Below are 27,013 nucleotides of genomic sequence, written 5' to 3' on the forward strand. Positions count from 1 at the left end.
TTCCTCCAGAATATGAGAAAGAAAACAAACAGTATTTCAGATATTTTAAAAATTCATAGGAAAGAAAAACCCTAGAGGGATTCTTCAGTCATGGTGCTGTGGGCTCAAGTCTGCACTGCCTTGGCTGAGCTCTCCCACATCGTGTCAAGTCAGTGAGATCAGGAAATGCTCGGCATCTTTCAGGACCCAGCCCATGCATTCTGGAGAGTGTGAAGGCTGGGGGTTAAATGGCACAGGCAAGTTTCCCCTGCACTGAATAGGTATTTGCAGATCAGTTTGCTGCTGCTGAATGACCTTTGCCAATGTCAGCTTTAAATTACAGAAATCAAATCCTCCCCAGTCAGCAGAGCAGCGAGGTGGAGCAGCATGAGGGATTTGCCTTATGTTGTGCCTAAAATGCAATAAGGACTGAGCAGCACCTCTGGGTACTGACAGAAGGGTGGCTCTAGAGGGAAACCTACTTCCCAGACATAGGGCATACAATGAAAATGGGGCTGGAGGGAATTTCCTTTTCAAGGCATGTGTGCAGCGAGGAATTAGAAATCGGCAAGGTGACGTCAGAGCGTATGTGGGATGCTTGGTAGGATTTTTGTGAGAAGTCTCAGTGCCTTGGGGAGGGACGGGCAGAAATGAAGTATTACAGATGCTTCATTTGAGCTTTAAGTCTATTTTCAGCCTTTGAGTGGATGGCAGCGGAGAGCCTGGAAATATCAGCAGAAGCTGTGGGCTGCTTGTGTCATGGTGCCTTGTGGTGGCTGCACGTTCCTGTTCTGTGTTCTCCATAGCAACATATTTTCAATGTAAAACCACAGAATGGTTATGAGCATTTACACTTACATGTGCATGGGGAAAACTGATGCTGCTGCTGAGCTGCTGGAAGACAAAAATGGTCCTTGCTTTAAATTGCAGCCTAAGTTGAGCTTTCAGTCTAGGGTTGAAATGAAATTTGATGATGGGAGGTGCTTAGGCACATGTACTCAGGCACATGTGCTCACATGTGCTCACATGTGCCTTGTTCTTTTTTGGGAAAAAGTGACCCTTATTTAATTACCCAACATGTCCACCAAGAAGGACCTTGTTTTAGGGGCAGGAGAGTGTCCTTGGTCTATAGCAGGGCAGAGTTAGGTGACCTGACCTGACACCATGCGATTTGCCTGGGCTAATGGTGCCAGTGCTAACTACAGTTAATTTAGGGCAAATTAACTATTTTTGCAGTTTTCAGATAGCAGTCAATCCCAGAGCAGCCCTGCCCCTGATCCAGGAGGTTGAGGTTTGGGTACTCTCATTGCAGCAGTGTCAGTTTTTGTAGTGTGTGTTGTATGGCACCATCCTGATCCTTCTTCTTGATGGTGCTGTGGGGCTGCAAGCTCCAGCAAAGCAGAGGTGGCTGTGCAGTGCAGACAGGCAGGCAATGAATGGCCACGGGCATGGCACCGGGATGGCCCAGGAGGTAAGTGGGTGGAGCCTGCAGGTCTCCATGGCTAATCCTGGCCATGCCTCTCTTACTGGTCTCTGTCTGAATCATTCCCCTCCTTTCGATTTCTGGTGCCAGCAATATGTGTGCTGGTGATGGCTTTGAGGTGGTTTGGCAGGTACCACAGCAGCAGAGCATACTCTTAAGTGCATGTGTAGCTGTTGTGGAAGGAGCTGGCTCCCACGGCTCTGCCTCCAGCCACCCATGGAGCAGGCACACTCAGCAGGATGGTGAAGGCACAGAGACAGTGACAGCATTTGACACGCCTTTGCTGAATGGCTGGGAGTGCTGGGGAACAAGGCTACTGACCTGGAAAACAAGCCAAGATTAAGAAATGTCAAATTTCTGGGGCGAAGAGGGTTTCCCAGAGGGCAGAGAGGTGGAGAAAGTAGACTCTGGAGGTTTCTTTGGGATGGCTAATTTCAAATGGACCATGAACCCTGTCACAGCACTGGTGCCTCTAGAAAGGACTACCCTGACACCCAGAGCTGGGACTCAGGTCCTAGAACTGGGCTCTGGGGCATGGGCAACTATTGACAGGATGACATGAGTGTAGAGGTGACTGTCCTCCTGGGGAGAGAGCTGAAGGATGATGCCTTCTAATCAGCAGCCTTTAGTGAGCTTCTTGCAGGGTTCCTGTAGTAGTGGGCAGTCTGAAGCAGGTACACAAGCCACGCTGTCCCTCTAACTTGCACCCATAGGTGCTGCCAGTGTCTGGGCCCCAGGCGAAGCCGCTGTGTAGCCCTGAAACAGCACCTTTAGCTGTGCAGCAGCTGTGATTAAAAACTCTGCTAACCCCACAGATGTTTTGTTTATTGTAGATGTAAAAGTGAACCCGGTAACCAACCTGTTATTTGTTTCCTTACTAAATGTTTTTTGCTTCATACTGATCATAAATGTGAATTTTCAAAGTACTGCAAAACTAACTCAGGAAGGAGTTGCCTGAGCCATCGCCTGTGAGAGGACGTGCGACTGCAGCGGCTTCAACAGACCTGAGTGAAACGCTTCTGGCAGGATGAATTAGTGAAATGCAGTGGATAGCAAAGTTGTCATTTGTCACCATTCCCGCAAATTTGTGCCATGGTGGCAGTCTGTTCATTTCTGTGCAGACTGGGCAGTTTTTCTGCTGTGGGCACTTCTTTCAGCTGTGAGGCAGCCAGTGAGGCAGAGCTGATGTGGCAGAGCCAGGGGGCAGAGCCAGTGGCATGGGAGGGTGACCCTCACCTCTTCCCCAGTGAGATATAACATTTCAGGATGTACTGCTCTGGCTGTCAGCAAGCCAGTACACAGAGACTGTGGTGTTTTGGGTGTAGGGAGAAGGCTGCAGAAACTCGGAGTCTGCATTAACTCAGGTGTCTCTTTCCTGTTAAGTTCTGTTGCTCTCAGGACAAACTCATGCCTACTCCAGCAGTCCTGATGAGTCCCATGATTTCTCCATGCCAGTTCAGGGACTAAATGCTGTCCCCATTTCCCTCTGTGTGCCAGGCCCTTTTGGAAATGGTTGGACTGCCAAGAGTAGCCTATTGTCGACAGCATGGCAGCATGGAGCAGGACCTGCCTATGCAACCCCATGGCCTAGTGGAGGGAGGGATACTTGACCAGGAGGGATTTCATGGGCTTGGCAACTCCTCAAGAGGTCTGTTAGCTCCAGGGTGGAGGGTTCATCTTGGTCTGGAGAGGCTATGGAACCCGTCCCAGCCAGGTCTGTGCCATTCCCAAGTGGCTGCAGTGTAACAGACCAGCAGGACTCTTTAAAAAGTGTTCAGGGATGCAGAGCCCTGGCAGGGTTTAATAGGAAGAATAAAAGAGCTGACAGGGCATATATGCAGCATCTCACCATCTTACCCTGACTCTCTTCCCTGTGTTTATTGTACCTTACTGTGTTATGTCTAATTTGGGCCATAAGCTCCCCTGGGATGGGACTTCTCATTTTTAACTGTCCGCCGCAAGGCACACCTAAGCCACCTTATAAATAATCTCTCTGTGCAGAGGGAAACTTGACACTGGAACATAAAGGGGTGGCCATGGCAACCGCTGTCTGGGTGCTTTGTGTCTTCTATGGACACAGAGCAAAGGGCAGGTGACACGGCTTTGCCCAGGCTGGAGCAGAGTGTGCACAGCTTTGTGGGGCCCTTTCTGCACGTATACATCGAATTCTTCCTGAGCATAAGTCGTTTATGTGCCTATTTGGGACTTTTTCTTCCCCCCTACCCCCCACCCCTTGTTTACTTCATGGAAAAGACTTACAAAACAGAAATACAGCCAGTAGTAGCCCTTTCTTCTCTGTTTTATATGCTAAGATAATTTGAGCACATCCTGTCCTTTTTCTGCTCATCTAACTTTCAGAAGTGTAAGGAGTTTAACTATGTGCCTTCCCAGTACTATCCTGTGGTGGGTAGGAATGAATGCTGCTGTGAATTATCCAGGCTTTGGCTCTGATTGCTGGACTACATCTGTGCTTGGAAACAAAGACATTTTAAAGTCATAGCTGTTTTACAGTACCAGGAACAGTGGGACTGCAGTAAGCATGGGGTGGAGAGGAACTTTCTTGCTCTAACAACCAGGTCCCAGACAGACCTGGGATCAGTCTCAGATTCCTTTGAACAAGACTGGTGCTGGTGATGACATTTCAGTTGATGTAAGGTGCAATTTCTATTATTGTGTAGCAAGGGTTTGATAGTTTCCTACAACAGTTAAGAGAAGATGTAGAAAGGTTTACATAACATTCTCACCAAATATTGCTTTAAACTTTGGTACTAAAGGAGGCAGAATTTGAAGAGAGATGAGTCTGTTAATAAGATGAGAAATCCTTGGGTTTGGGATAGTCACTCCTGTGTTCGCTACCAGATTGGTTAACAGATTGAAACTGGACAAGTGGATGCAGGAACACCAGTACCCATTTCTAGCCAAACTGGTGCAAAACCAAGATATCATCGTCAGGTAAGGAAGAGATAAAGCAATCTCTGGCTTAAGTTAAAATGTTAAATCCTAGTGAAAATGCATTGATACTACAACAACGCATTATGTGACAAAAGGAAGGTGCTGAGGAATGCAGACACCTGTCCTGAGACTTTAATGAGAGGTCAAAGAAGAAAAGGAAAATCACCCTACATAAAGTGGAGAGCCAAAAAACTCGCTGCATTTTTAGGTGCCTCCTGACCCCTTCTCAAGAGGTCTCAGGGACCAGTAATAGCATAATGCAGTTGCAAAGTCAGGCATCTCTGCAGTGCCATGGCTTATAGCTGGTGCTTTACTGGTGCAGTGTCTCTGCTGGGGAAGCTGTGAGGTCGTCATTGCCTAAAGTCGGTGCCTGGGTGTCTTCAGACAGTCCAGCTTTGTCAACCACAGTGGCTGTGTTCCATTTTTAGGATCCAGTTTCCCTGAAAGACCATCGTCTTTCTCATCCCCAGGATCCTAGCAGGACCAAGTTTTTTTGTGACTAGAATGTCAGATGGGGAAGGGAGAAAGATGAGAAGGAAGAGGAAGAAAAGCAGTCTTATGGGAAGATGGGATGTGGGGAGAGCAGGAAACTTTGGGAACCAATGGCTCAGGTCTCTTTCTTCATGGGGTTGAGGAATATTTGGTTATAGGGGCTGCAGCTGCAGTTAGCATCGAACAGTATATGCTGGACCTTTGTGTGAATCCTGTGGCTTCAGCAAGGTTGCAGTGCCCTGACTAGCAGTGAACTGTGATCCTCTGGCTGATTCTTGTTTATACTCTCAGCTTGTAGCTTCAGAAGAGCCTCCTGTCTTTCTGTCTAAACCTTCTGAGGCCACATCCTATGATCTGTTCATACAGATTAACTTTACTGATAGCCAAGGTGTTAAAGCTTTTCCTTGAGGTAAGTGAGAGTGAAATTTGTCTTTTGCTTGTTAAGGAGTTGGCTGAAGCTCTGGTGGCAAGATTCAGCTCTTCAGTTCTTTTACATCAGGTTATCAAAATAATTCACAAAGAAATCACAAGCCTAATGGGCATTTGCCATGACAAAATATATGAAGAATTTATTGAAGAGAAGATCTTTTCAGTTTATGTACCTTGGTGGAAATGAGCATTGACTCTCTCTCTGGTTCCCCTCTAATTTTGTCTAGCAGTAACAGCTAGAGTGGATGATCTAGGGTTAGTTTCAGGAAATCTCATTTGCTGTTCATTCCACTGGGACAGATGGAAAGTGGTGGGTTTTTTTTATTATTGGAATGTATTTTTTTGTTATGTGGAATGTAGTTTTTAAACCTTACCCTGTGCCCTGGATTTGGGACTACTGGTATGCTTATGTGTACATCCCATTGCCTTCAGTGGGATATAAGTACTTTTTTAGATGAAGTGAATATTTAAATACTGTCATGATATGGAACATACTTAAACATGTACAGAACTTTCCTGAATTGGTGCAGACAGCAATAATTGTGCTATTTTAAAACAAGCTCAATCATCAAACAGAGCCTTGATTTACTGCTTCCATGCATAACTATGAGAGTGCATCCTGCAGACTGCACCAGCTCTGGAATAGGAGTGGGGTGGATGGGGTGTAATGGCTGTACTGTCATTTTGTATGTGTGGAAAATAAGTCAGAAATTTTTTGAGAGCGTCTTCATGCTGGATTGTGGGGTGGAAATTCTCCAAGAAAGAGAGATTAAAAGGAATTGACACAAAGAAAATATTCTAGACAAATAGCATTATGTGCATTCTTTCAGAAATATAGTTGTTGGATCTTTAGGTGAGGTACCAGCTTGGAGGAGGAGAGATGATCTGTGAACTTAGTCATGGTTGAAAAATTGAAACACTTTTGGCAAACTTTAGCTGTTTTCTTTCACTGTTTTCATAATTCTATATTTCAATGTTGAGTCTTGAAATAATGTTTTAATCTTGAAAAATCACTGTCAGCAGCGATTTCCAAACAAGGCCCAGAAATCAACTGGAGAATTCCTTGGTCCGGTATTCATTTGCTTTTATAAAAGGGAGAAAGATAAACTGAACAGTTTGTTTCAGGTTAGCCTCAAATACTCTATCTTCATAATTTACTTTTTTTCTTGAGGCATTTGACCGAAATGTTATGTATTACCACTGGCTTTCATAGGTTGTATCTTCATTAGAAAATGTGCTTTTAGCTCTGTTTAGTGAGGTAGCTGTGGGGCAGCAAAATCCTTGTGATGTCCAAACAGTTTATGATTTAGCAGTGCTTCTGGGCAGCTCTGCCAAAACAAACAGGTTTGCAGTGAGCCCAGGAAGGTGATCACCAGCAGTGTTTCTGGAATTCCTAAGGAATTGAGTCTTCCTCCAATGGCATTAAATCAGTTTCAATAAGCAATGGTGCTGGGTAAAATGCTGGCCCTTGAGGAGAACTTGGCAAGTACAAGGTGGTTGTTGGTGGGTTGAATTTTCCCTCAGCCACTGTCAGTGATGGCAGGAGCCTTTCACTGGGAAATGTGGGGAGACATTGAGGAAGGAGTCATCATATCCATGCCTGCATGAAGGCACAGGAGTAAATGAAAACAAGTGAAGAAGGATAAAATTCCCCGTATGGGCCATTCACTTAGGAGTTGAACTTGATAATCCTTGTGGGTCCCTTCCAACTCAGAATATTCTGCGATTCTGTGATCTTTAAATGCAGGATACATAAATACCATGGGAGGGAGGATGATAGATTGGAAGAAGGAATAAAGTGCTTGTTTTGAAGAAAATTGCTGTCATATGATTCAGGGGGTGAAGGAATGTGTCTGATGTAGCTTGGAAATTGTCTGTGAGGACTGAGATGCCATGGAAACGTTTGCATGGTAACGTGAAAATGATTGGAAATAGGGTTGTGGAGAGCCAATAGCAATCTGCAGCAAAGCATGTGAAGGTAAAGTTGTGGGATTAGCACTGCATGTGATGGTGAACTACTGTCTTACCTGAATAGGTGAGGTAAGAGGGTCAACATTCCTAAGGGGAAAGGAGGGTAAAAGGGATGATAGTGTCAGGAGTAGGCAACAGAGTCACTGGTTATGAGAAAACAGCTCTGTAAAGTTATTAGACAATCAGGAGTTGCAATTATTGCCCTAATTTTCCATGAAGAAGGGAAAAATAAAAAAACAAACAGAACTTTTCTACAGAGAAATTTACATCTTAAAGATTAGGAAACATCAGATAAAGTGACAATTGACAATCTCCTGGGAGAACTAGGTCTTGTACAGGTAATTAAAATGAGTAATAGTAGAAAGCTGTAGAAAGCATAAAATGAAATGGAGAGAAAAAGTGGGGTGCCCTCCAGAGAGAGGCAGGACTGATAATGTACTGATACCATAATAAGGGATGATTATTTTGCTGTGGTTTTCAAGAGTGATAATATAAATCATTATGGAATCTAGGAGGCCTGGGCCAATGGACATGAAAATCATTGATTAGTGTGAGAGTAAAGTTCAGAGACTTCCTGTGTATGAGTAGGAGATAGATTAAGGAGTGAATAGCAGGGGTTAGGTTGTCTCCACAAAACCCAAGGTGCATGGTTTCTGCTCAAACCATATTTCTGTGACTTTATGGGGAGTTAGAAAACCCATGAATGCACCAAAGGGAATCGGATAAGGAGGTGCCAATATCCAGAGATGGCAGTGAATAAGCACATCTTCGAGTTGAAGGATGTCTGTCAGTTTTCAAACCTGCTGACTGGGGATGATGAGTTTACCCTGAATGAAAAATCTCCCTGAACAAAACCTGAAATATGTTTGTAACACAGATGTTGCCAGCACTCTGAAGACTCTCTGAGCATCAGCTTTTGTGGAAAAGAAAACAAATGCATAACTGTAACACGCACAAGGAAGTTTGTTCTTCATAATCTACTGTCAGACTCTTTCAGAACATTCATATTTACTAAGCAGAACAGTAATTCATTTCAATTTTATGAGGCTAGTTATGCTCTTTGTGCCATTTCACATGTGCAAATCAATTTGACATGCCTACAGATGTTAGGCAGAATTGTATGAATGTTTGTTATAAACTGGACTGGTTCAGAGCACTTTATTAGATAATACATACACCAAAACTAAAATTCATCAGTTCATGCTGTATGCTTTCTTTGCTTAGATTTTATTGAAAAGTATGCAGATGATCAATTCAATTACTAAGCTGGCCTGGGAACTGCAATTGCTCATTCTGGCTTAAAAACAGCTGGAATTCTCTAGAGCTCAGGGGTTTGTATTTCTCCTTTCTGAATATTTCAGCTTGGAAATTGGCAGTACATGAGGTCACATCCTTTTATAATCTAGATTTGTTTGTTTGTTTCTGATTTGTTTTGCTATGATATTTTATCTGTACTGTTGTACAGCATTGACAATCCATGACAGGAAATCATTGATAATCACAGTAAACCAAGGGAACATATTTATATTCTTAGAAAAGTACTCTGAACAGATCCCAAGGGTTTCCTGAGCTTCACCCGGCAGGACACTAGCTGCCTGATGGTACAAAGACACCATTCCCTTAAAGCATGATTTGGTGCTAAAGGGTCACAGGAAACCAACAGATTTGTATGATAAAGTTATCAAACACCTAGCAGTTGGTAACAACTAAAAGGCTAGGTTTATTGTCTTCCATCCCATTTTTTATCACCTCTCCAAAACTGAATCATGCAAACCAAATAGTTTTAGTGCTCAATCTCTCCCCAAATGCCTGTTAAAAAAATGCTGATTTTTATGCAAGCAAATGCAAACACAAAGCAAAAATGAGTCCAGGGAGATGAACTTAAGCACTGTTGATTTCCAGTTATTTCTGTTAAAGTGGCAGATGTTTGTAGCCTAGCAATTGGTTCCACAGAGTCAATGGTCTTCTTTCTTTTGTAATCCAGCTTTAAAATCTGGTGACAATTTTTAGTGTAAATATGAATTATTTCTCCCACAGATGAACTTTGTCTTTGGGCTCTTTGTAACCATTGGCTTGAGCTTTGACTTCTGCACCTTGGTTGTTGTAGAAATTCTTTCAAACGCTTCCAGCAATATTGCAAAAACATCTGAGTATCTTGAAAGCTGATTTGGACTGTGTTGGTCTCAGGCAAACAAGTGGACTCAGTTGATTAAAATATCTGCCATTCCTGCAATGAAAATGGCCATTATGAAATACCAGTAGCTTGCCTTCCAGGTTGCAGTGAGCATGAGGCCAAAATTTGCATGTAGCGCTTAACTCCTGGTTTAACTGTGTCAGTGCATATGAAACGTATGTTTGCCCTCCGTTGACCATGTGGTGATACCAAATTGGTGTGTTGGGGAAGGAGAAATTCCTGAATAGTGGTTTCCAAGCTGACCACTGGGATCCATAACGGATGAGGAGTCATGAGTAGGTTGCGTTTTGAGGTGAGAAGAGCAGTCTGCACATGGATTCAGAGAAACAGCAGGTAGAAAATAATGCAGTGATGAAGAATTAGGAAATGAGAGAGTGTACCATGGAAAACAAGGTGGTTTTGTTGTGCACCAAGCTAAATCCCTAGAAGTTTCACTTAAGAGCTCTGATGGAGGAGCCTCTATCCCCTTGGACAGCTCAATCCATCCCCCAGTTTCCAGTGTAAAATACAAACATTAATTCTTCCTGCCTCCCACTCACCTTTTATATATCCTCTCTGTTTACATGGTGTGGAGTGTCTTCTGCTGCAGAGCCCAACAGCTGAGATCTGATCTCAGATGTAGTTTGCCCCAAAGCAGATTTTACTTTTGTATTTGTCTCTTAGAGAGCAGCCTGGCATCTTACATAAATAGCTAGTACGACTGGCATTGTCTGTTGGCTGTAGTTTTGCAAAAAGAGGAGCCAGGGCAGTGAGAGCAGAAGGGAGCAGCTTCATTTGAAATAGGATATTTATACTGTCAATGAAATAGTGACTTGCACACAGCAAGGTTTTGTATAAGTAGGTATTAACTGATGTCCTTGATTTGATGTGGATGTTTTCAAGAAGGAATGGTTGATCTGAGGCAGTAACTCAGACAGTTTGATTTCTCAGTTGTTCATAAAGGGAAATGTACTTTGTAGAAGTGAATTCCTAAGTATATAGAAAAGAAGGTTTTTAGTCTGAATCATTCCTTTGAGGGATTTTAAACATTTGCCTCCCACATGCTACAATAATGCTCTGAAAGTGGCTTCATTGTATGGTCCGAGAAGCTGCATTCTGGCGCCTGATGGTTTATGAGAAATAAACACAACGGAGTGGTCTCAGGTCATATAAATTCATGATTTAACAGTAACAAGCAGTAAGGGGGAGAACCTGTGTGCAGCATCAGAGCAGAAGGATCTGGCTGAGAGGGTGGGTCTCTGCAGCACTATGCTGAGCGTGGCAGATCCCAGTCTCCTCTGCAGACCTCACATGGAGAGTACTAGTTCGCAGAAAAACAAATAGTTTTACAAGTATCTGCTCAGACATTTGGCCAGCCAGGGAAAGCACTTTGGACATGCTCTGTGAGAGGAGTTTTACCTCTTAATAACTGTGACCACGGCCTCAGCATTCTTTGCTTCTCAGTTTTTCTGCTGTGTTTATTTTAAGTAAGGACAGTTTTCACTCTCTTGTTTGCACAGGTCCTTCTGGTACAATAAAGCAGTTAACATACACATGGCAGAGACAAAGATAGCCTAGAACAGAGCATCTCACAGTGATGAGAACATCTTTACACCACGAGTATAACAGGCTGCATGAAGATCTGCTTCCAGTCACCAATTAATTTGGGTGAATTTTGAACCCAGGGCTACACAATAGTCTTTCTCTTCCCAGGCCCAGTCACAGCTGCTTTTCTTCTTCCCACTGGAGCTGATGCTGTGGACTGGATGCTGTACACACATTCAGCAAGCTGACAACCAAAGGGGTTTGAGAACAGGTACTACACCTTGCCACCAGTCACGGTGATCTTCATCCATATTTTAGGAGGGATAAATGAGCATATAAGTTGTTTTGATTTTATTGTATTTTCAGTCCTCTGTCACCTTAAAGTGCATGACAGGTTGAGCTGTAAACAACATAGAGAAATTGTTCTGCCTGCTTCTGCACTGAAGTGTGGCAGTTCCCCAGCAGTAACAACAGCTCACTAGGACTAAGTCAGCAAGGGAACAAAGATTGCCACAGCATGACATGGGCAGAGTTTGCAAGACAGGCAGCTGAGCTGGGATTAATACCTGCACTCACATGATGGGGAGTATGAGGCTGTGAGTGACAGAAGGTTTCCACAAGCACAGGTTTATTTCTTGTTTTACGACTGATTGCTTTTCCCAATTGCCTTTTGAGTACAATGTTATTTTACAGAATGATACATCTGCCTCATATTTCAAACACCTCCCCCTGCAACGTCAAAGTCTTACCAGGTAGACTGTTTGGTACATAATTCTGCTGTAGAGCATGGAGGAGCTAGTGCAGGATTACAGGTGTTGGAAGGCCAGCTGTCCTCCCTGTGTAGCCCCTTGTAACAGGTAGTGCTGACAGTGGGAAAAGCAGCCTTCATCTACATTCCTGACTGGGAATGGAGCCCCTCCAGTGTGGTGGGAATAATGCAGTATACATCTTTTTGCAGTTGCACGTTTACATAGAATATTCTTGTGGAGGCCACTGACTTCAATGTGTCTATTGGTAACTTAGCACCTCTGAGGTCACAGAAATTGTACCGTGAGCACACCAGTACTCACTGGAAATACCATTACCCAGTGAAGTGAGGGATTAATAAAAGAAAATTGCCCTTGTAAAGAAGTGAAGCAAAGACCAGAAAGAAGGAAAAACATGAGTCTTTGCAAGGGAAGGGAGGCAGCATACTAGCAAAGTTCTGGTTTTAACAGTTTTTTAGTCTTTGCTTAGTAGATGAGAACAGAAATGTTCTCCAGATTGTTCCTTGACTTTTCAGCATTTCTCTCTTCTCAGAGAGAGGATCATTAGAAATGAGATAGATTCTCATTCTGATTCCCCAAATTTTAAGTAGTAGTAACTCTCAAGATTGGTTTATTTATACTAGGTGTTCCATAGCTCCTTCTGGAGACTGGTTGCAGACCTCATACTCCAAAGAATTACAATTCATATGAGGCTGTAGGATTGCACCACACTCAGAAAACTGATCAAGAGGAGATCTGTGTCCCTAGAGCTTGCGGTTAAACACTGGACTATCTGAGTTTCCAGCATGTGCAGCCGTGCTGAGTTTTCTCTGCTTTCTCGGATCCTTTACAGGTTTATGAATACTGACTGCTCATGACCTTGGAAAATCAGGCCTTTAGGCAGTGACAGACAGTACTGAAAAAGAAAAAGGGGAAGGAAATGATGATTTGACAGTCTGACAGCAACACATCCCCTTCAGGCTGGTGTGGGGCTGAGATGATCTGTGCCTGCTGGTGGTTAGAAATGGTTTTGTGTTTGGATGTGCATGTAGCTGTATTCAGTGTGCATGTATTTGATCTCTGTAATAAATATGTCTACATATAAACATGCTTAAGGAAGTAGATTATTTTAAGAAGACAACATTTGGCAGTAGTTCAGAAGAAAGGTGGTAGTGAAATACTTCTGATCTGAGTGCAGTGATTACAACTGCATCTGTCTGCTCACCAGCTCCTTGTAAACGCTTTTTTTGAAGTGTTACTGCAGTCTCATTGAGCCTGCACAAAGTGGGAAGCTCTTCCGTGCCGTCTGAGCAGAAAAATTGAAAGCTTTGAAGCCTCTGGTCTGAGAAAGATACTTCAAGTTAATTGTCTGTGTAAGGAATCACCTGCTGAGGATCTAAATTTTGCAGATAAACCTCACTAAAGAGAAGAAAAGAGAAGATGGCTGAACTGCTCAGGTGCCCTTTATTTCTACTTAGATAAATGAATTACTCCTCCTTTTCTTTGTTAAACAAAGCTAGAAAAAGATACAAAGGTATTTGTGGAGACAGGCATCCTTTAATTTCAGTGTCTCAGATTCTCCAACTGAGGAGCAGAAAATCTATATTTAGTAGAAATCTTTTCCACTTTGGCTCTGTCTGTACTGCTACCAGAAACTTGAAGTCACTAAATCCAGAAATAATATCGTAACTGCACTGATGCAGAGCTCAGCAAAGCCTTTCTGGAAAGCTACCTGGGCAGCCAGCCTGTATTGAGCTGCCATGGTAATGGCCAGCTTGCTGATGGTATCCCAACCACTTGGTTAAATGCTTGCTCTGCTGACTTGGTGACAACTGTGGTCTTCACTCAAAAGTCCATCTATTCTCACCTAAGGAGGTCTCTTATCAGTTGACTTTTCCTGAAGAAACACTGCCAATGGCCTCATATAGGAAATTTTATAACCTTGAACATTTAATAAGAAGGAATGGATGGTTTCTAAATGGGCTGAAGCTGGGTGATCCTCTGTAGTGGGCCGTTGGACCCATTTTGTGTCTTACAGTCTTGTCACATAAAGTCATTCCATCTTTTTCATCTGTGCTCCAGATTTGTCTCTGCAAATATAAATGTTCCTGAGCAAAGGAGTCTCTCCTCTGTAGGCATTAAAGATCACTTGTAAATGTTCTGCAGTATAAGGCTGTGTTATGGGCCACTCCAGCATGAACAGCTTCATCTGTATTCAACCTGAATAGCTTGGTTTAAAAAGTGACAACTGAAGCTTTAGAGGAAGAAAACAACTCATTCCTGGGCATCTTCTGCTGAAAGAAAGTGGTCAAAGTCACCTCATTTGTTCCACATTTCACCAGAACTGTTGTTTCATAGCCCTTGGCTGTTATCAGTTATTCTGGGTAAATGGCATTCCACTTCTCTTCCAACCTACCTACCACCCCAAAAGATGAATCCCACTTTTGTTGTGATTTATAGTCAATGGGACTTTTTTTTCCCTTTGGCTGGATATTTTGTGATACAGGCCAGCATCTCTTAGAGACTCATCTCTCTAAATTTTCACAAACACACTTCAGAAGCCAGTAAACTGCAATCCTTTCTTCCATGGGTATTTGCAAACATTAATGAACTAAGAATTCTCACAGTCAATCCTATATGCTTGAGACATCTTATTCCTTAGGTGACCATGCATCTGAGCTACTGAGGGATTTAAGTAATACAATTTGATATGTAACCCTGGTTTGCTGTCACTACCATGTGTCTTGTCTGCAGAACTTCATCTCTCTTAACCTCTTTTTGGATGGAAAAAGATATTCTGTCCAGCAGCCAAAGGGAAATGCAAGCATCCTGGTGGAAAACAAGCTGTTTCAAAACCCTGGCTGCAAACTACCCACACATCACAGTTGTCAGGCAGGCTGCACATACATAGTTACAGGGAATAAAATAGAGGGGACCTTCTGTTCCTATTCAGAAAGGTCTCTACCCATTCACCTTCACAAAAGGATCGTCATCAGCTGCCAGTATTAATTTGTTCTCCTATGTAGGTTTCCAGCCAAAGGAGGGTAAAATAAGTCTAATGCTATCCAACAGGAGCACTTGCAATGCAAATGCTAGCCCATATATTACGAAGCATTAATGCAACCCACTTCTAGATTACTTGGGGTAATTTCTGATTTTATTTATTCCTCCTTTAATTAACCTCTGGGAAGAGAAGCTGAAATATCGGTATGCAGAAAATCAAATATGAGAAACAAAGCCCATTTTTATTTTGAGACTGTACTTCCCTTGTAATAGCAGCTTATTTAAAGAGGAGCCTGGAATAATCCAGTTTAAGCAAAGCAAAGAGCTCTACTGAAGCCAAACTGTGTGTGGGTGTGCTCTTGTCAGGGCTCCCAGAAGAGGAGGACAGGAAAGGCTGTTAGTCAGACCTCAGATATTGCGGGAGTTGTTGGTTACTTAGTAGCTGGCATTATTCGTTCGCATACCAGTACAGAGCTACTAGTCTGGTGTACTGGGAGAGAGTGCATCCCGTTGGGAAAATTCTCAGACAACCTGAGGTCCTGCTCTTTTGTTGTTGTGAAAGAAAATCCCAAGGATATGTGGCTGGAAGAGATGTCCACTGTGAGGGCCTAGCACGTGGGTTAGGAGTGACTCTGTCTTCTCTTGTTGTTCCACTGTTTGTGTTTGTGGCACTTGGGCCTGGTGTGTTGTTTTGTACCACCTCGGGGGGGCTTGTGTTGTATGTGGTGGTCCCACCTGATACTGTTTGGACCCGGGCTCAGAGCCACGACAGCCTTCAGGCATGGCTCCCACAGAGGCACAGTCTGTATGGGTCACAACTTCTTACAACATTTGCAGAGAGTTACCCACATGCTCAATTTTTGCACAATGAATAGTCTCCTCATGTTACAGCCTTCTCAGAGTTCAGAAAGTTGGACATAAGAATAAATGTTTGCATTATCTCAGCTTACTTTATATTTTTTTTAATAATTTTTTTCTTAGTATATTGTTCTTTAAAATTTCTATGGTAACAGTATAGCTAAGGATGTATTAAATAATTTCAGCATTAAAGACAGGTGATTATATTCCTCTTGGAAAGAGAATCAAATAAATTGGTTAGTTCTTGAAGCAGCAGATGAGAGTGACAGATGATAAGGTACAATTTTGTTTCTATTGGTGAATTGTCTGAGCATCATCTTTTCATCTTTCTTTGTAATATATACATGGATTTGATTTTTAATTGTTTGGCTTGGAGATAATAAATGATTGTATTTTATTTATAGAAAATTGCATATTCCCAAATTCTGCACTGTAAAGTTAATATCTGTACTGCTTTGCAGTGAGCACCAGAACACTAATGATTAGTTATATTTAGAAAAGATTAATTAAATTTCATATGGAGATAAATAATTTAGAACTGAACATAGCGATTTCTTTTAAATAAAATAGTGTATAGTTAGATATTTATTTCAAAAGTCTGTGAGAAATACTGTAGACAATAAAGTGGGCATGAAAACTTGGAGCCTGTATAGATATTGATTGGTATGTTCAGGGTGTATTTTGGATATTTATCCTCTGCTTCTCCTCTCCAAGGAAGCTTCCCCTGGGCAGTTCTTGTCATTGACTTTGAGTCTGCCTGCTCAGAAACTGAAACCGTTGATGCTGGTGGGGAAAGTACAAGAACAGCAATTGATTGGAAATACATTTTATGATACTCTGCTTCTATATTTCAAAGGGGAAAACTTATTAATGGCAGCAGGTCTCTGATTTTCCCTTTTAAACATATCAATCAAACCCATAGTGATTCACAAACTCCTGAACATTTTCATTTTCTCAGAAAGTGACCCCTTTCTTGTCTTCTTAATCCCCACAGACAGTGAAATCATCCCTCCTGACTGCCTGCGGCCCCGCTCCTTCACTGCCATCCGCCGGCCCTCGCTGCGGCGGGAGACGGAGGACACGCGTCTCTCGGTCAGCCTGTGTGACCTCAACCTGCAGGAGGAGACCTTCCACGTGACGACCACCACGTGTCCTATCCCACAGAACTCACTCAACTCCCAGCACTCCCACCTCCTCCCCTCCCAGCTTGAAAGCGACCTCCGCTTCCACCACCTCCGGGGACCCCATGTCAAAATCCTCGATGACCAAACTGTGGCCCGTCTGGAGCACGCCCGGGAGGAGAGGACTTTGGTTTTCACCAGCAGGCCCCTTCGGATCAACGAAACCATTTTTGTCAAAATCAACAAATCCAATGCTGTGCGCACAGGGACACTCTCCTATGGGGTGACGTCCTGTGACCCCAGCACCTTGCGCCCCAGTGACCTCCCCTATAACCCCGAGTCTCTGGTTGACCGAAAGGAGTTCTGGGCCATCTGCCGAGTGGTGGTGCCTCTCCAGAGCGGAGACATCCTGGGATTTACGGTGAATTCAGATGGTGAGCTGCACTTGAGTCACAACGGTGCCGGCATTGGCATGCAGGTCTGCGCAGACTGTTCCCAGCCCCTCTGGATGTTCTTCGTTTTACACGGCGCAATCATGCAAATTCGATTACTGGGTATGTTGGACCCCCTTTTTCCAAACTTCATGCACAAGGAAGCAAGGGGGGGATACATCATGGATGAGGAGATGGAATAAATGACTCCCTCCCTGCTCTAGGATCAGGTGGACATTTCGGTTTTATAAAAATACACAAAGGCACATACATAGCATATGGGTAAGAGTTACAAGACTTAAACCCTTTGCACTTTTGTAGCATCCTTCACATGATGGTCTCAAAGCTCTTTTCAGATAATGATCTAAGTCTCAGAGACCTTGATTAAAGTATAGATGAGTCACCACTGACCTAGGAGAAGCCAGGAAGGTGAAGATACTTTCAGCTGAGCTTACAGGGCATAGCCAGCAGGAAAAATGAGATCTGATGCCCTTTTCTGTGTGTTAGCTATCTGGCCTGACCAATTCCCAAAAGACTCCTTTCTACAGGTTTGCATGCAAGAGACGGGCTAGCAAGCAGAGAGGAAACCTTGTGCCTCATGATCCCAGCTGTGCACAAAGCTTGGCACTGACCATTTCAACAGGACAAGAGTTTCCTCTAGCCCAGTTCAAGGCAATTAATTGATCTCTGAAGAACTGGCCTCTTCCTCTTGGTATTTTTGCTCTGTTTTTAAGCTCTGATAGCTGAAGTACTTAATTTAAATGCTGCAAGTCATATTTCAAAGGTATCGAGGGAAAAGCTTTGCATTAGCTCAGGATCAGATTTACTTTTGTGTGTGTGTGTGTATATGTGTATTAGACTAAATGTAGGATGTGTTTGGCCATAAATTTGTACCATGTCGTGGTTCTGCTGGTGTCAGTGTCAGAGAGCGAATGATGGATTCTGAGAACATGATGTAATTCCTGGAACCCCTGTAACTGGAGATGATTTTAAAATACTCCTTTCTGTTTATACTTATGTATTCATATGTCTTTAAGTATACTTATATTCCATTTTACTTCAAATCCTTTCTTCAAATCTCCCTCTTACCTAACAGGTGAAAAAAAATTATAACAAACCCAAAAGCCAAACAACACCTCCTTTTATAGGATTTATAGACAGTATTTGAAGGTAAATTGTGATGAACACACACACACATCTGTCTGCAGGGTCCAGTTCACCTTAATCACAGTATGAAATGCCTTGTATAATTTGCTTGAAGTTGACCATAGGCTTGTGCTGTGAGGGTTTTGTGGCTGTTAAAGGCTCACAGATGACAAATGTAATACCACAATTTATTTTCAGGAGCTCGAGACTCAATCCCTGCTAATTCAGCGTGATTACATTTGTTGTGGGTACTGAACATAATCCATGGCTAGCTCTGCTCTCCACCAACATATCACTGTGATACTGGTAGGTGAAATCAAACAGATCCCAATAAAGTCAGAGATTAAGTGCTCCTATGTATGTTAGAAGGAAAACATCCTCAGGCTATTGAGCTGCTGGTAAAACTGCATTATTGACCAGTGCTCCCTTTCATATGAGATCACTAATTCTAGCAATTTGGCACAGACCAAACAGCTTGCTTGCAGTGGGTTCTGAAACAGGGCAGTAGGGATGTGTCTTGCCAGAGGGACAGAATCATGTCCTCACACTGAATTTGGCAGAGCAGGGACTTTAACACAGGCCTCCTGCTGCGCATACCCTGTGTTTGTCCTCTCTGCCTGATCACAAGTTCAGCCCAAACCAGTACATTCCCAGTGCATGTTTTAGATAAATGTACATTTGGATGCATGAAATGAAATCTGTAGAGCTTGAAAACACCTCACTATTTGTATTTGTGACCACATGACAGACTTTTCTGGCCTAAGTCACTGGAAGAGAACCAGAAAATGGGCTGTTGTTCTTAAATGAGGTGTAAGTGAAAAGAACTGGACTTTCTGACCTTACCTCTCTTAAGGAAAGGGTAGGACCCTGCTGAGTGTACAGCTTTGTCCACGTTAGCTTGGGCAGCAAGATGCTATCTCCAAGTTACAAGCTGCAAAATTGGATGTTGCCTGCAATTTTTAACAGGTATTAAAATATATGTTAGAGCTTTTCATACCTATATTTCCAGTATAACAATGCTGGGAGCAGTACAGTCCCAATATCAGTACAGTGCAACTGCCCAGAGAAAAGATGCTGTCCCAACACTGCATGCATCTGCAACTGCAGTAGTTATATGGATCAGCAATATCCCGGCAGAAGGCAAAGAAAATAATGAACTCCCATCTCTAGTTTTTGCAATGTTATTAGGGAGGTGATGTGCACTGTTTGCACTGCAGTGGAACAGATTATGGTACTTGCCATAGTATCTGTCATTATAATACTAGAAAATGTAGGAAGAATGTAAAGTGTTCATCTTTCTAATGACAAGCTCCATCTTCAGAATGCAAACAAGAGTAATTTTGTGAGATGTCTTTTGTAGTTTGAGCTTTATATCACAGCAGAAGAATTTATAGTCATCTTTTTCTAGATGTAATAGAAAAAGTGATGTTCCGTATCCTTGAAAGAAATGAGACACAAATACTGCAAAAGGCAGAGTTGTACAAAATCTATCCTAAATAGCAGAAGTCATTGTATTTCTGGGGCACACCTTTATGAGATTAACCAAAGCAACATTATACAGTGTTAAGTGGACTTCAGCACTACAGCTGACTATAAAATGAAATTAAAGTTGATGGATTTGCTTCTTCTCCAACTTTTTGGAGGATGGAGAGCTACTCTTGGACCTAGAGAAGGTTTATTTTTGACTGGAGAACAAGATGACTCAGGGTATTGATCACTGGATACTGTATTTCATGCCTGGAGATAAGTTATTTAGCCCTGATGCAGAGCAAGAGCAAGCTCAGGTCTCTGCTGGCTTGTGACTTTGCCATAGAAGCTGGCATTTGCTGACTGCACTTACTCCACGATGCTGGGGATACAGCATTTATTTCCTAATCTGTATATCAGGGGAGACCATCTCTGCTGGTGATCTCATAGGACTCTGTAGGAGAGAAGGGCAGTGTGAGGTTAGTTCAATAGTAAAGAATTCTGATTTCTGTTTTCATCTTATCAATTTGGCATCATATACTGGCAATATATTTGCTGTAGGAGAAATTAAAGAGCAGAAAATAAAGATGAGGTTGGAAACACTATTTTTCTTCATGCTGTCCCAGAAAATGTAAATTAATTAAACCCAAGCCCCACTATAGCACAGTGAGAGGTCACAGTCATCTGTAGTGGAAGTGGGGTGGTGGAAGAATGTTTGCAAAGAAAAGTTTAAAAGGCGACTTGACCACATGGAGGAAAGATAAATGAACGAGAAGTGCACTTTAATGTAGCAGATAATAGCATAAAAAATATCAAGCTTCTGGAAAATGAAGGGACACAAATTTAAATTAAACATAAATGAGAGTAATTAACTATGGGAACCAGCTACTGAGGGAGGCAATAGATCTTTTTTGTCAGGGAGCCCCTTCTAAATATTTTATATGTTAAGTGGTGGTCTTAATTTAGAAATTCTGTGGATTATGCACATAAAAACAACCAAAGAGAAACCCAGATCATTAGGTATGTTGAAATGAAACAATCTTTGTGTATCCTTTAGGAATTTCATTAGTTCAGGCTTGGGTTGTTTTTTTTTCAGGCATCATTCCTGTACAGTCAACAAAACCAGACAATTAAATTTGATTTACTGCTCTCAGCTTTTGCTGGTAAGCATTTCAGCTCACAGTTTTATCGACATCTCTGAAAGGCTGAAATGAGCCAGTTTGGAAGCAATGGTCTGGTTTTGGTCAGGTTTTGGTGGTGTAATTCATTTATGAAGTTAAATTGATTGACCCCATAAGGTTTTAAAATGTATGACTCATGTCTGGAGGAGCTATCACAGCAATAAGTTTATATGTTTAGAGTTTGGGGATCCAAATGGTTGGGAATATTCTTTCATTTTCTTTTGTCTCAGAGTGAATCACCAGCATGTAAACCATCTTCCTTCATCTCCTTTTTTTTTTTTTTTTTTGTGTATGGTTTCCCTTGTGAATTTCATTCTTTCCAGTAATATTAAAGTTTTCTTTTGAGCAGTGAAATAACATGTTCCATCAACAGTCACACTAATGAAGCCGAGTTGCCAACTTGTCTGTGTCCTTTCTTTCCATGCACATCAATAGCTCCAGCCCCACCAGAACAGCTGCACAATATAGTAGCTCTCTGGATGTCTCCTAATGCTGGCCAGGAGCCAGCACTGGGCCTGAAAAAAACAACCCCAGAGCCAGCATTTGGTGTGGGTAAGTCTGTATTCACATCCACGCTGGATATATACAAAGTGTGTGAGCTACCCTCTCCTGCCTCCTTTACCATGGACAGATGAGCTGGGGCTCCTACTTAGCTACCCATTGCAAAATATTTAGAAACCAGTTGTTGCTGAGGTTTGCATCCTTCTTTCACACTTTCTTGAAATTGGTCAATGTGCTCAAAACAGGTGGTGAGGAAGAAAGATCTGATGTGAGACTTGCAGACAGAAAAAATATGAATCCTTGGTTACTCAGGATTTCTGACAACAGCAGTTGGCAAAGGACCAAATTGGGAATTAGTTCAGCAGAGTACTGTGGGACACAAGTTGCCGGCAAAGAGCTCTTTAAGTCAACAGTGAAATTTAATCTGAAATGGATTCAGTGCCAGTCTGCAAGAATGCCAACTGCAGTCAGTCCCATTACAGGCAGGTACAGGCAGGCTTATGCAAAGCTGTGCCCAGGAAAGCTGTGCCCATTATGAGTCTTCCCTGTGGTCAAGCTTGGCAGCCCTGGTATTGCTGTCCATGTGCAGCCCTTATCCTGAGAAAATGGCTGGAAAGACTTGAAGTTTCATGAGTGAACAGAGTAGTGTTTTGCTTAGGTGTCACAGAGCAGTAATTTACCAGGGGGAATTACTTCTGTGAAGTTCATCATGCTGCCCCGTTTGGTCTTCCTTGACTTGAGCTCCATCCTAGTCGAGTGACTGGCTCACCAAAGAGCACTAGTGATTCACAGGCCATATCTGAACCTTGGAGACTGCCCTCTCTTTTCTAACCAGGACTCTTCCTCTGTGTCCCAAAATTCCTCATTTACCTTGCTGTTACAGTTCCTGCAATTACTGTCTCCAGTTTATCTCCAAGGGAGACCTTCTCCTCTTTTCTCTTGTCTCTGCTGTGGCACTTGTCTTGTGGCCTGATCCTTCTAAGAATCTGTAGGACTTTTTGGGAGATGTTCCCATCTTACCCCGTCTGTTCCCAGCTTTTTGTCTATTCCTATGTAAACAGGTTTCTTAGCCTGTGGTAGCTCCCTGGCTGTCACAGGACTTCAGCATCTCATGGCAGAGTGTCTGTCCCTTCCAAAAAACTTCTCTCTGGGTGCAGTTCTATACTTACTTTGCACATAAAATTACCACAGTGAGAATGCAAAATATATAAATGGTAATTGGTCTGTACAGTTGTTATACACACTGCCCATAGCACAGACAGTAGGTAAGTTTGTAGAAAAGTATCTCACACAGGCAAGAGGCATCTAGGATCTTGGTTCTCCAGCTCTGAATTTATAAGCTTCTCCCGCTTGAGAGAAGATAGTTCATTGCAGTAGCAAGTCACACACCCTAATCTCTGATCTCAGAGGTCTCCAGTACATTACCCATTTGGAAGCTTGATCCTTCTCCACCTTGCTTCATTCCGGTGATGTGGAAATTGTTGAGTTAAACACAGCACAAGGGAAGCTTGATAAGTGCCCAGCGTTGCACAGAAATGCACGTAATGAATGTCTTGCTTTAACAGACTTTCAATTAGATGTGCCCCAGAGTTTTATCTTTTGTGTTTATTTGAGTTTTGATTTGCATGGAAAATGGCCTAATTTAAGCTGATTGGGATCAAGCAGGTCTGTGTTCTGTGGCACTTAATGGCCTGGAGTTCCTATGCACTGCAGGGGAGAGGTTATTTTATGGTGTTAGAGAGTGGGGAGAAGAAAGAGAGTTAATATTCAGTACCTCTTGGAAGGCAATCCACTTGTGTTAATTGATGGCTCATCATAAACACTCCTATCATGCACGAGTTTAGCTTTCATTCCAAATGAAGTAACGCATTACTGGTGTTAAGTTGTAATAGCTGCATAAGAGCTATTGTGTCCATAACTGCTGGGCTTAACTCTAGCACTGCACAGGGCTCTCCAGAAACTCTCTGCAGAAACTATTATCATCACTAGTATAATCAACTATTCCTGGTTGTAGTGAGATTGTCATAGTAAGTAATGTATAGATCTCCTTTATAACACCTTTGTCTGCCTACAGTAAATATACAGGATATGGGATCATATACCAGCCTCTTTGCATTGCAGCTTGTCTCAGGAGAGATAAAATCTGGCTATTCTGTGAAATAACACTGGTATGAGTTAGTTATTCTGACTACTGTGAGATTCACATAGCAGATTGAACTCTTTCTTTGCTTTTTGTCAGCAGATCCTTTTTCATCCAGCAGTGTCCATAGAAATCCAGAGTAGTGCTGACCAAGAAAAGTGAAAGTATTTGTTTCCTGTATGCATCTACCACCGTATTTATACATGCCCCTCCTGGAGAAGCACGGAGCTTGGAGTTGCTGGGTTAGTCAGCAATTTTCCTTTTGCTCATAGAACTATCCTTGCTGTGGCCTCCCAAATACTCTCATCTTTTTTGAGATGAATGCTATTTATGAACAGAAATTATTGGTAATTAACATCTGTGATCTTTTAGAGGGCTTTTTGATTTATTTTTCTTAAACAAGATGAAAGCTCCTATTCTCATTTTTCATGGTTCAGCTACTTAATCCAGGCTTCTTTTTTCATCTCTTCTTGAACTAAGCACCTGCCTGGGTGTGTTGTTGGTCTAATATTTCTCAGGTTGCGAGGTAGAGCTCCAACTCTGTAACTCTTTTACTTCAGCTGGATGTTCATTGCATGGTGTCCATGCCCTCAGGATTTTGCAGGATCTAAGTGCTGACTAACCACTGAACTTCACCTGTCAGGTCAAGAAAGTAAATTTTCTGTATGCTCTTTGCTTTCAGGCAGAATATTGGGTTTGGGCTGTGAGAACTGCTGAATCAAAAATGTCTGTGGTGTCTGGAGCTTTCATGTTTCCCCTGCTTAGCTGGAGTGTGCCTGTGACTGCAGGAGGGTAATAGATGTGCCAGTGCCCTGCTGCCCTTCTGGACTCAGCAGACAGCAAGGCTCCAGTAAAGCCATAAAGTACACTCCTTTTCTGATCCTCAGGGAAGTCTGAGCCGTTGTTTTCCATGTGGTTTGGATCTAACTTTTACTTCCTCAAACAGTGGTGGTCTGATCCCCGTCTGCAAACACAGACCTTACGGTTTTGCATGCAAAATCTGCCAGGCTGCTTTTTGACCTATTTCTGGACATTTCTGTAGCATAATGCAAAATCTCTTATGTTTTCATGGGCTTGTAAAGGACAAGATGTATTATTGTTCTGTAGGAACAGTTTTTAAATCCTTTGGGAAATACTTGAATGCAAAAAAAAAGCCCACGGATCATCAACTGATGTCAGTCACTTGAGAGGCAGAGATGAGCTGCAGCACAGAGGCTGGGCTCTGAGAGCATGGTTGGCCAAAAAAACATTGAGCTGAAGGGGAAGAAAGCTCTGTTTTCTGGTCAATGCAGTATTGTTCCCATTGCCGTGGGAACATAACAAATGGATGTGTAAATACATGTATTTTATGGCATTCAGAAGTGATGGATATGCTTATATCCCTCCCTAACATTATAGTTGATCTTTAACTACCATGTATCCAGGCAGCAACAGGTGCTTTGTTCTTTTGTTTTAGCATGATGGATTCAAAAGTCACTGTTGGGCAAGACCTGGGTGGCCCTGAGGGACAGAACAGCTCTCCTGCAACCTCGGCCAGAAGCAAGAAAATCCAATAATATGCAGAAATGAATGTGGATGCAGTATTCATTCTCAGTAATGTCACAGCCCACTCACACTGCAGGAGCTCACGTGTTATGGGACAGACCTAAGGCAGATGTTTCCATGAGCTCAGTTCCCACAATTGTGTCAGATTTTTGAAAGAACCTTGATCTGTTTAGATAACAAAATCAATGGCCTGGATACATTGAGAGTGTTAAATATGAGAATGGATATTGAGCAGTTTTTGACATAGGGTAATTTTTTTAGCTGGCATGCTGAAAAAATCTGGCTCCTAAAAGGAAATCAAGTTGAGAGTTTTGAAAGGCATCTAAATGTAGGTGCCCAATGCCCGCTAGACCGAAACTTATGAGAAACGTACAGATCTCTTGAGCCCCCTTAAATGTGCCAGTTAATGGCTGCAGCCAGACTTCAGCAGCTGTACTAATCTTTTCCACCATGTGCTGGAAGCCTTGGGACCTGCAGATAGATGGAACAACACAGAAATTTGTGATTACTCTTGGTAATTACATGATCTTTATTACCTGTCCTATTTATGCAGCAAATGTGTTACAAAAGCGAAGAGGCTGAAAATGTGCTTCACATGATACTTACCATATTGGGCAAGTTACTCTGTTGCATAAGACTTTGTCTTCCTTAGGAACTATGGCAGGAGGCTCCCATATTTTTTCTTTTAGGTACAAAGTTTAGGTAAGCTCCTGACATAGTTGTTATGATGGTTATGGGTAAAGAAAGCCCATAAAAAAAGTGAAGATAGTCAAACTATGTGAATTGTGAGTTGGACAGTGGTGGACATTTACTGACCACATCCTATAAGCCAGGACAAACAAAGTTTAAGTGGGATGGGTTCAAAGGGCAGAAAAAGGATAAACTCTGGAGTGCAGATCAATGGGTTATGCATTATTTTTATAGTGCCTGTGAAATAGTCATTAAGAGCCTAGGACAAGTAATGCAAATAGAAGGTGAATGAAACAGCTGAGTTAGTGGCATTGCCAGAAAACATTGTGGGGGCAGAAATCATTATATGCTTTCCTGTTTGCAGCCAGCAAACACTGAGTATTGCTCATTTGCTTCTTCTCTACTTTGAAAGTGAAGTCTTCAGACTATGCGATACTACATTTCCACTTCAAAGCAGCAGACATTTTCAGCCTGTGGAGCCTGGTTTCTGCAAGACTTCCACAAACACAGTCCCAGTGCTCTGACACTGGCTTGCAGGCCTTTTAGGTTAAGATCTGAAAAAGTGCAATGGGGCTGTATAATGTTGAATTTAATTATGAGGGGGAAAGGTATAAGAGAGGGAGACAGAGATTTGGTAAAATGGTTTGCGTCTTGCTTTTGTGTCCTTGGGACCATGAACACTCCTCCCCACACTGGGACAGTATGAGGAATTCCTGGGTCAAATCCTAAGAAGTTACTGTGTACCTTTCACTGGTTGATGGATGTTTTTCATAATCTGATGAAGTTCTTGTTGTTCTGTTGTTATTATCTGACTCCCAGGAATGGCCCTGCCCTTCTATTACCCCTCTCAGGAATAGACACCAGATTAAGAAATGTGTTATGAATGCCTTAAACTAGCAGTTTTCCAACCTTCAGTGATCCAAAGTCAATAGTAATAAGAAAGCAACATGCTCTTTGGCATTACTTTTCTTTCCACCTCAGCTGTAGTTTGTGTAGTTTGAATCTGGGAGCATTAATATACTGCTTGCTAGCAATGGGTTGGGAATAGCTGCAGAACAGATTCGTGGCAGCTACTCCCTGCTCTAGGCCACAGAGATGCCTTGGGTATTTATTTGCATAATAGCAAATGTCCCTAAGCATATTCAGAAGGAGAATGCAGG

The 27,013-nt window shown here is 42.5% G+C and overlaps 1 protein-coding gene across 6 annotated transcripts in view; it reads left to right on the forward strand.

Annotated features, from left to right (window-relative positions):
• Positions 1-27,013, forward strand: part of NEURL1 (neuralized E3 ubiquitin protein ligase 1) — a 152,507-nt gene that overhangs the window by 117,622 nt on the left and 7,872 nt on the right. For all 6 annotated transcript variants that reach the window (XM_027648187.1, XM_027648190.1, XM_027648191.1 and 3 more), the window contains one exon: positions 16,626-17,306. In XM_027648187.1, coding sequence (XP_027503988.1) covers positions 16,626-17,306 — 681 coding nt within the window. The remainder of the gene's footprint in view (positions 1-16,625; positions 17,307-27,013) is intronic.

Source organism: Corapipo altera, unplaced genomic scaffold (assembly GCF_003945725.1).
Source record: "Corapipo altera isolate COAL_440 unplaced genomic scaffold, ASM394572v1 56, whole genome shotgun sequence".
In the NCBI taxonomy this organism is placed as follows: Eukaryota; Metazoa; Chordata; class Aves; order Passeriformes; family Pipridae; genus Corapipo; species Corapipo altera.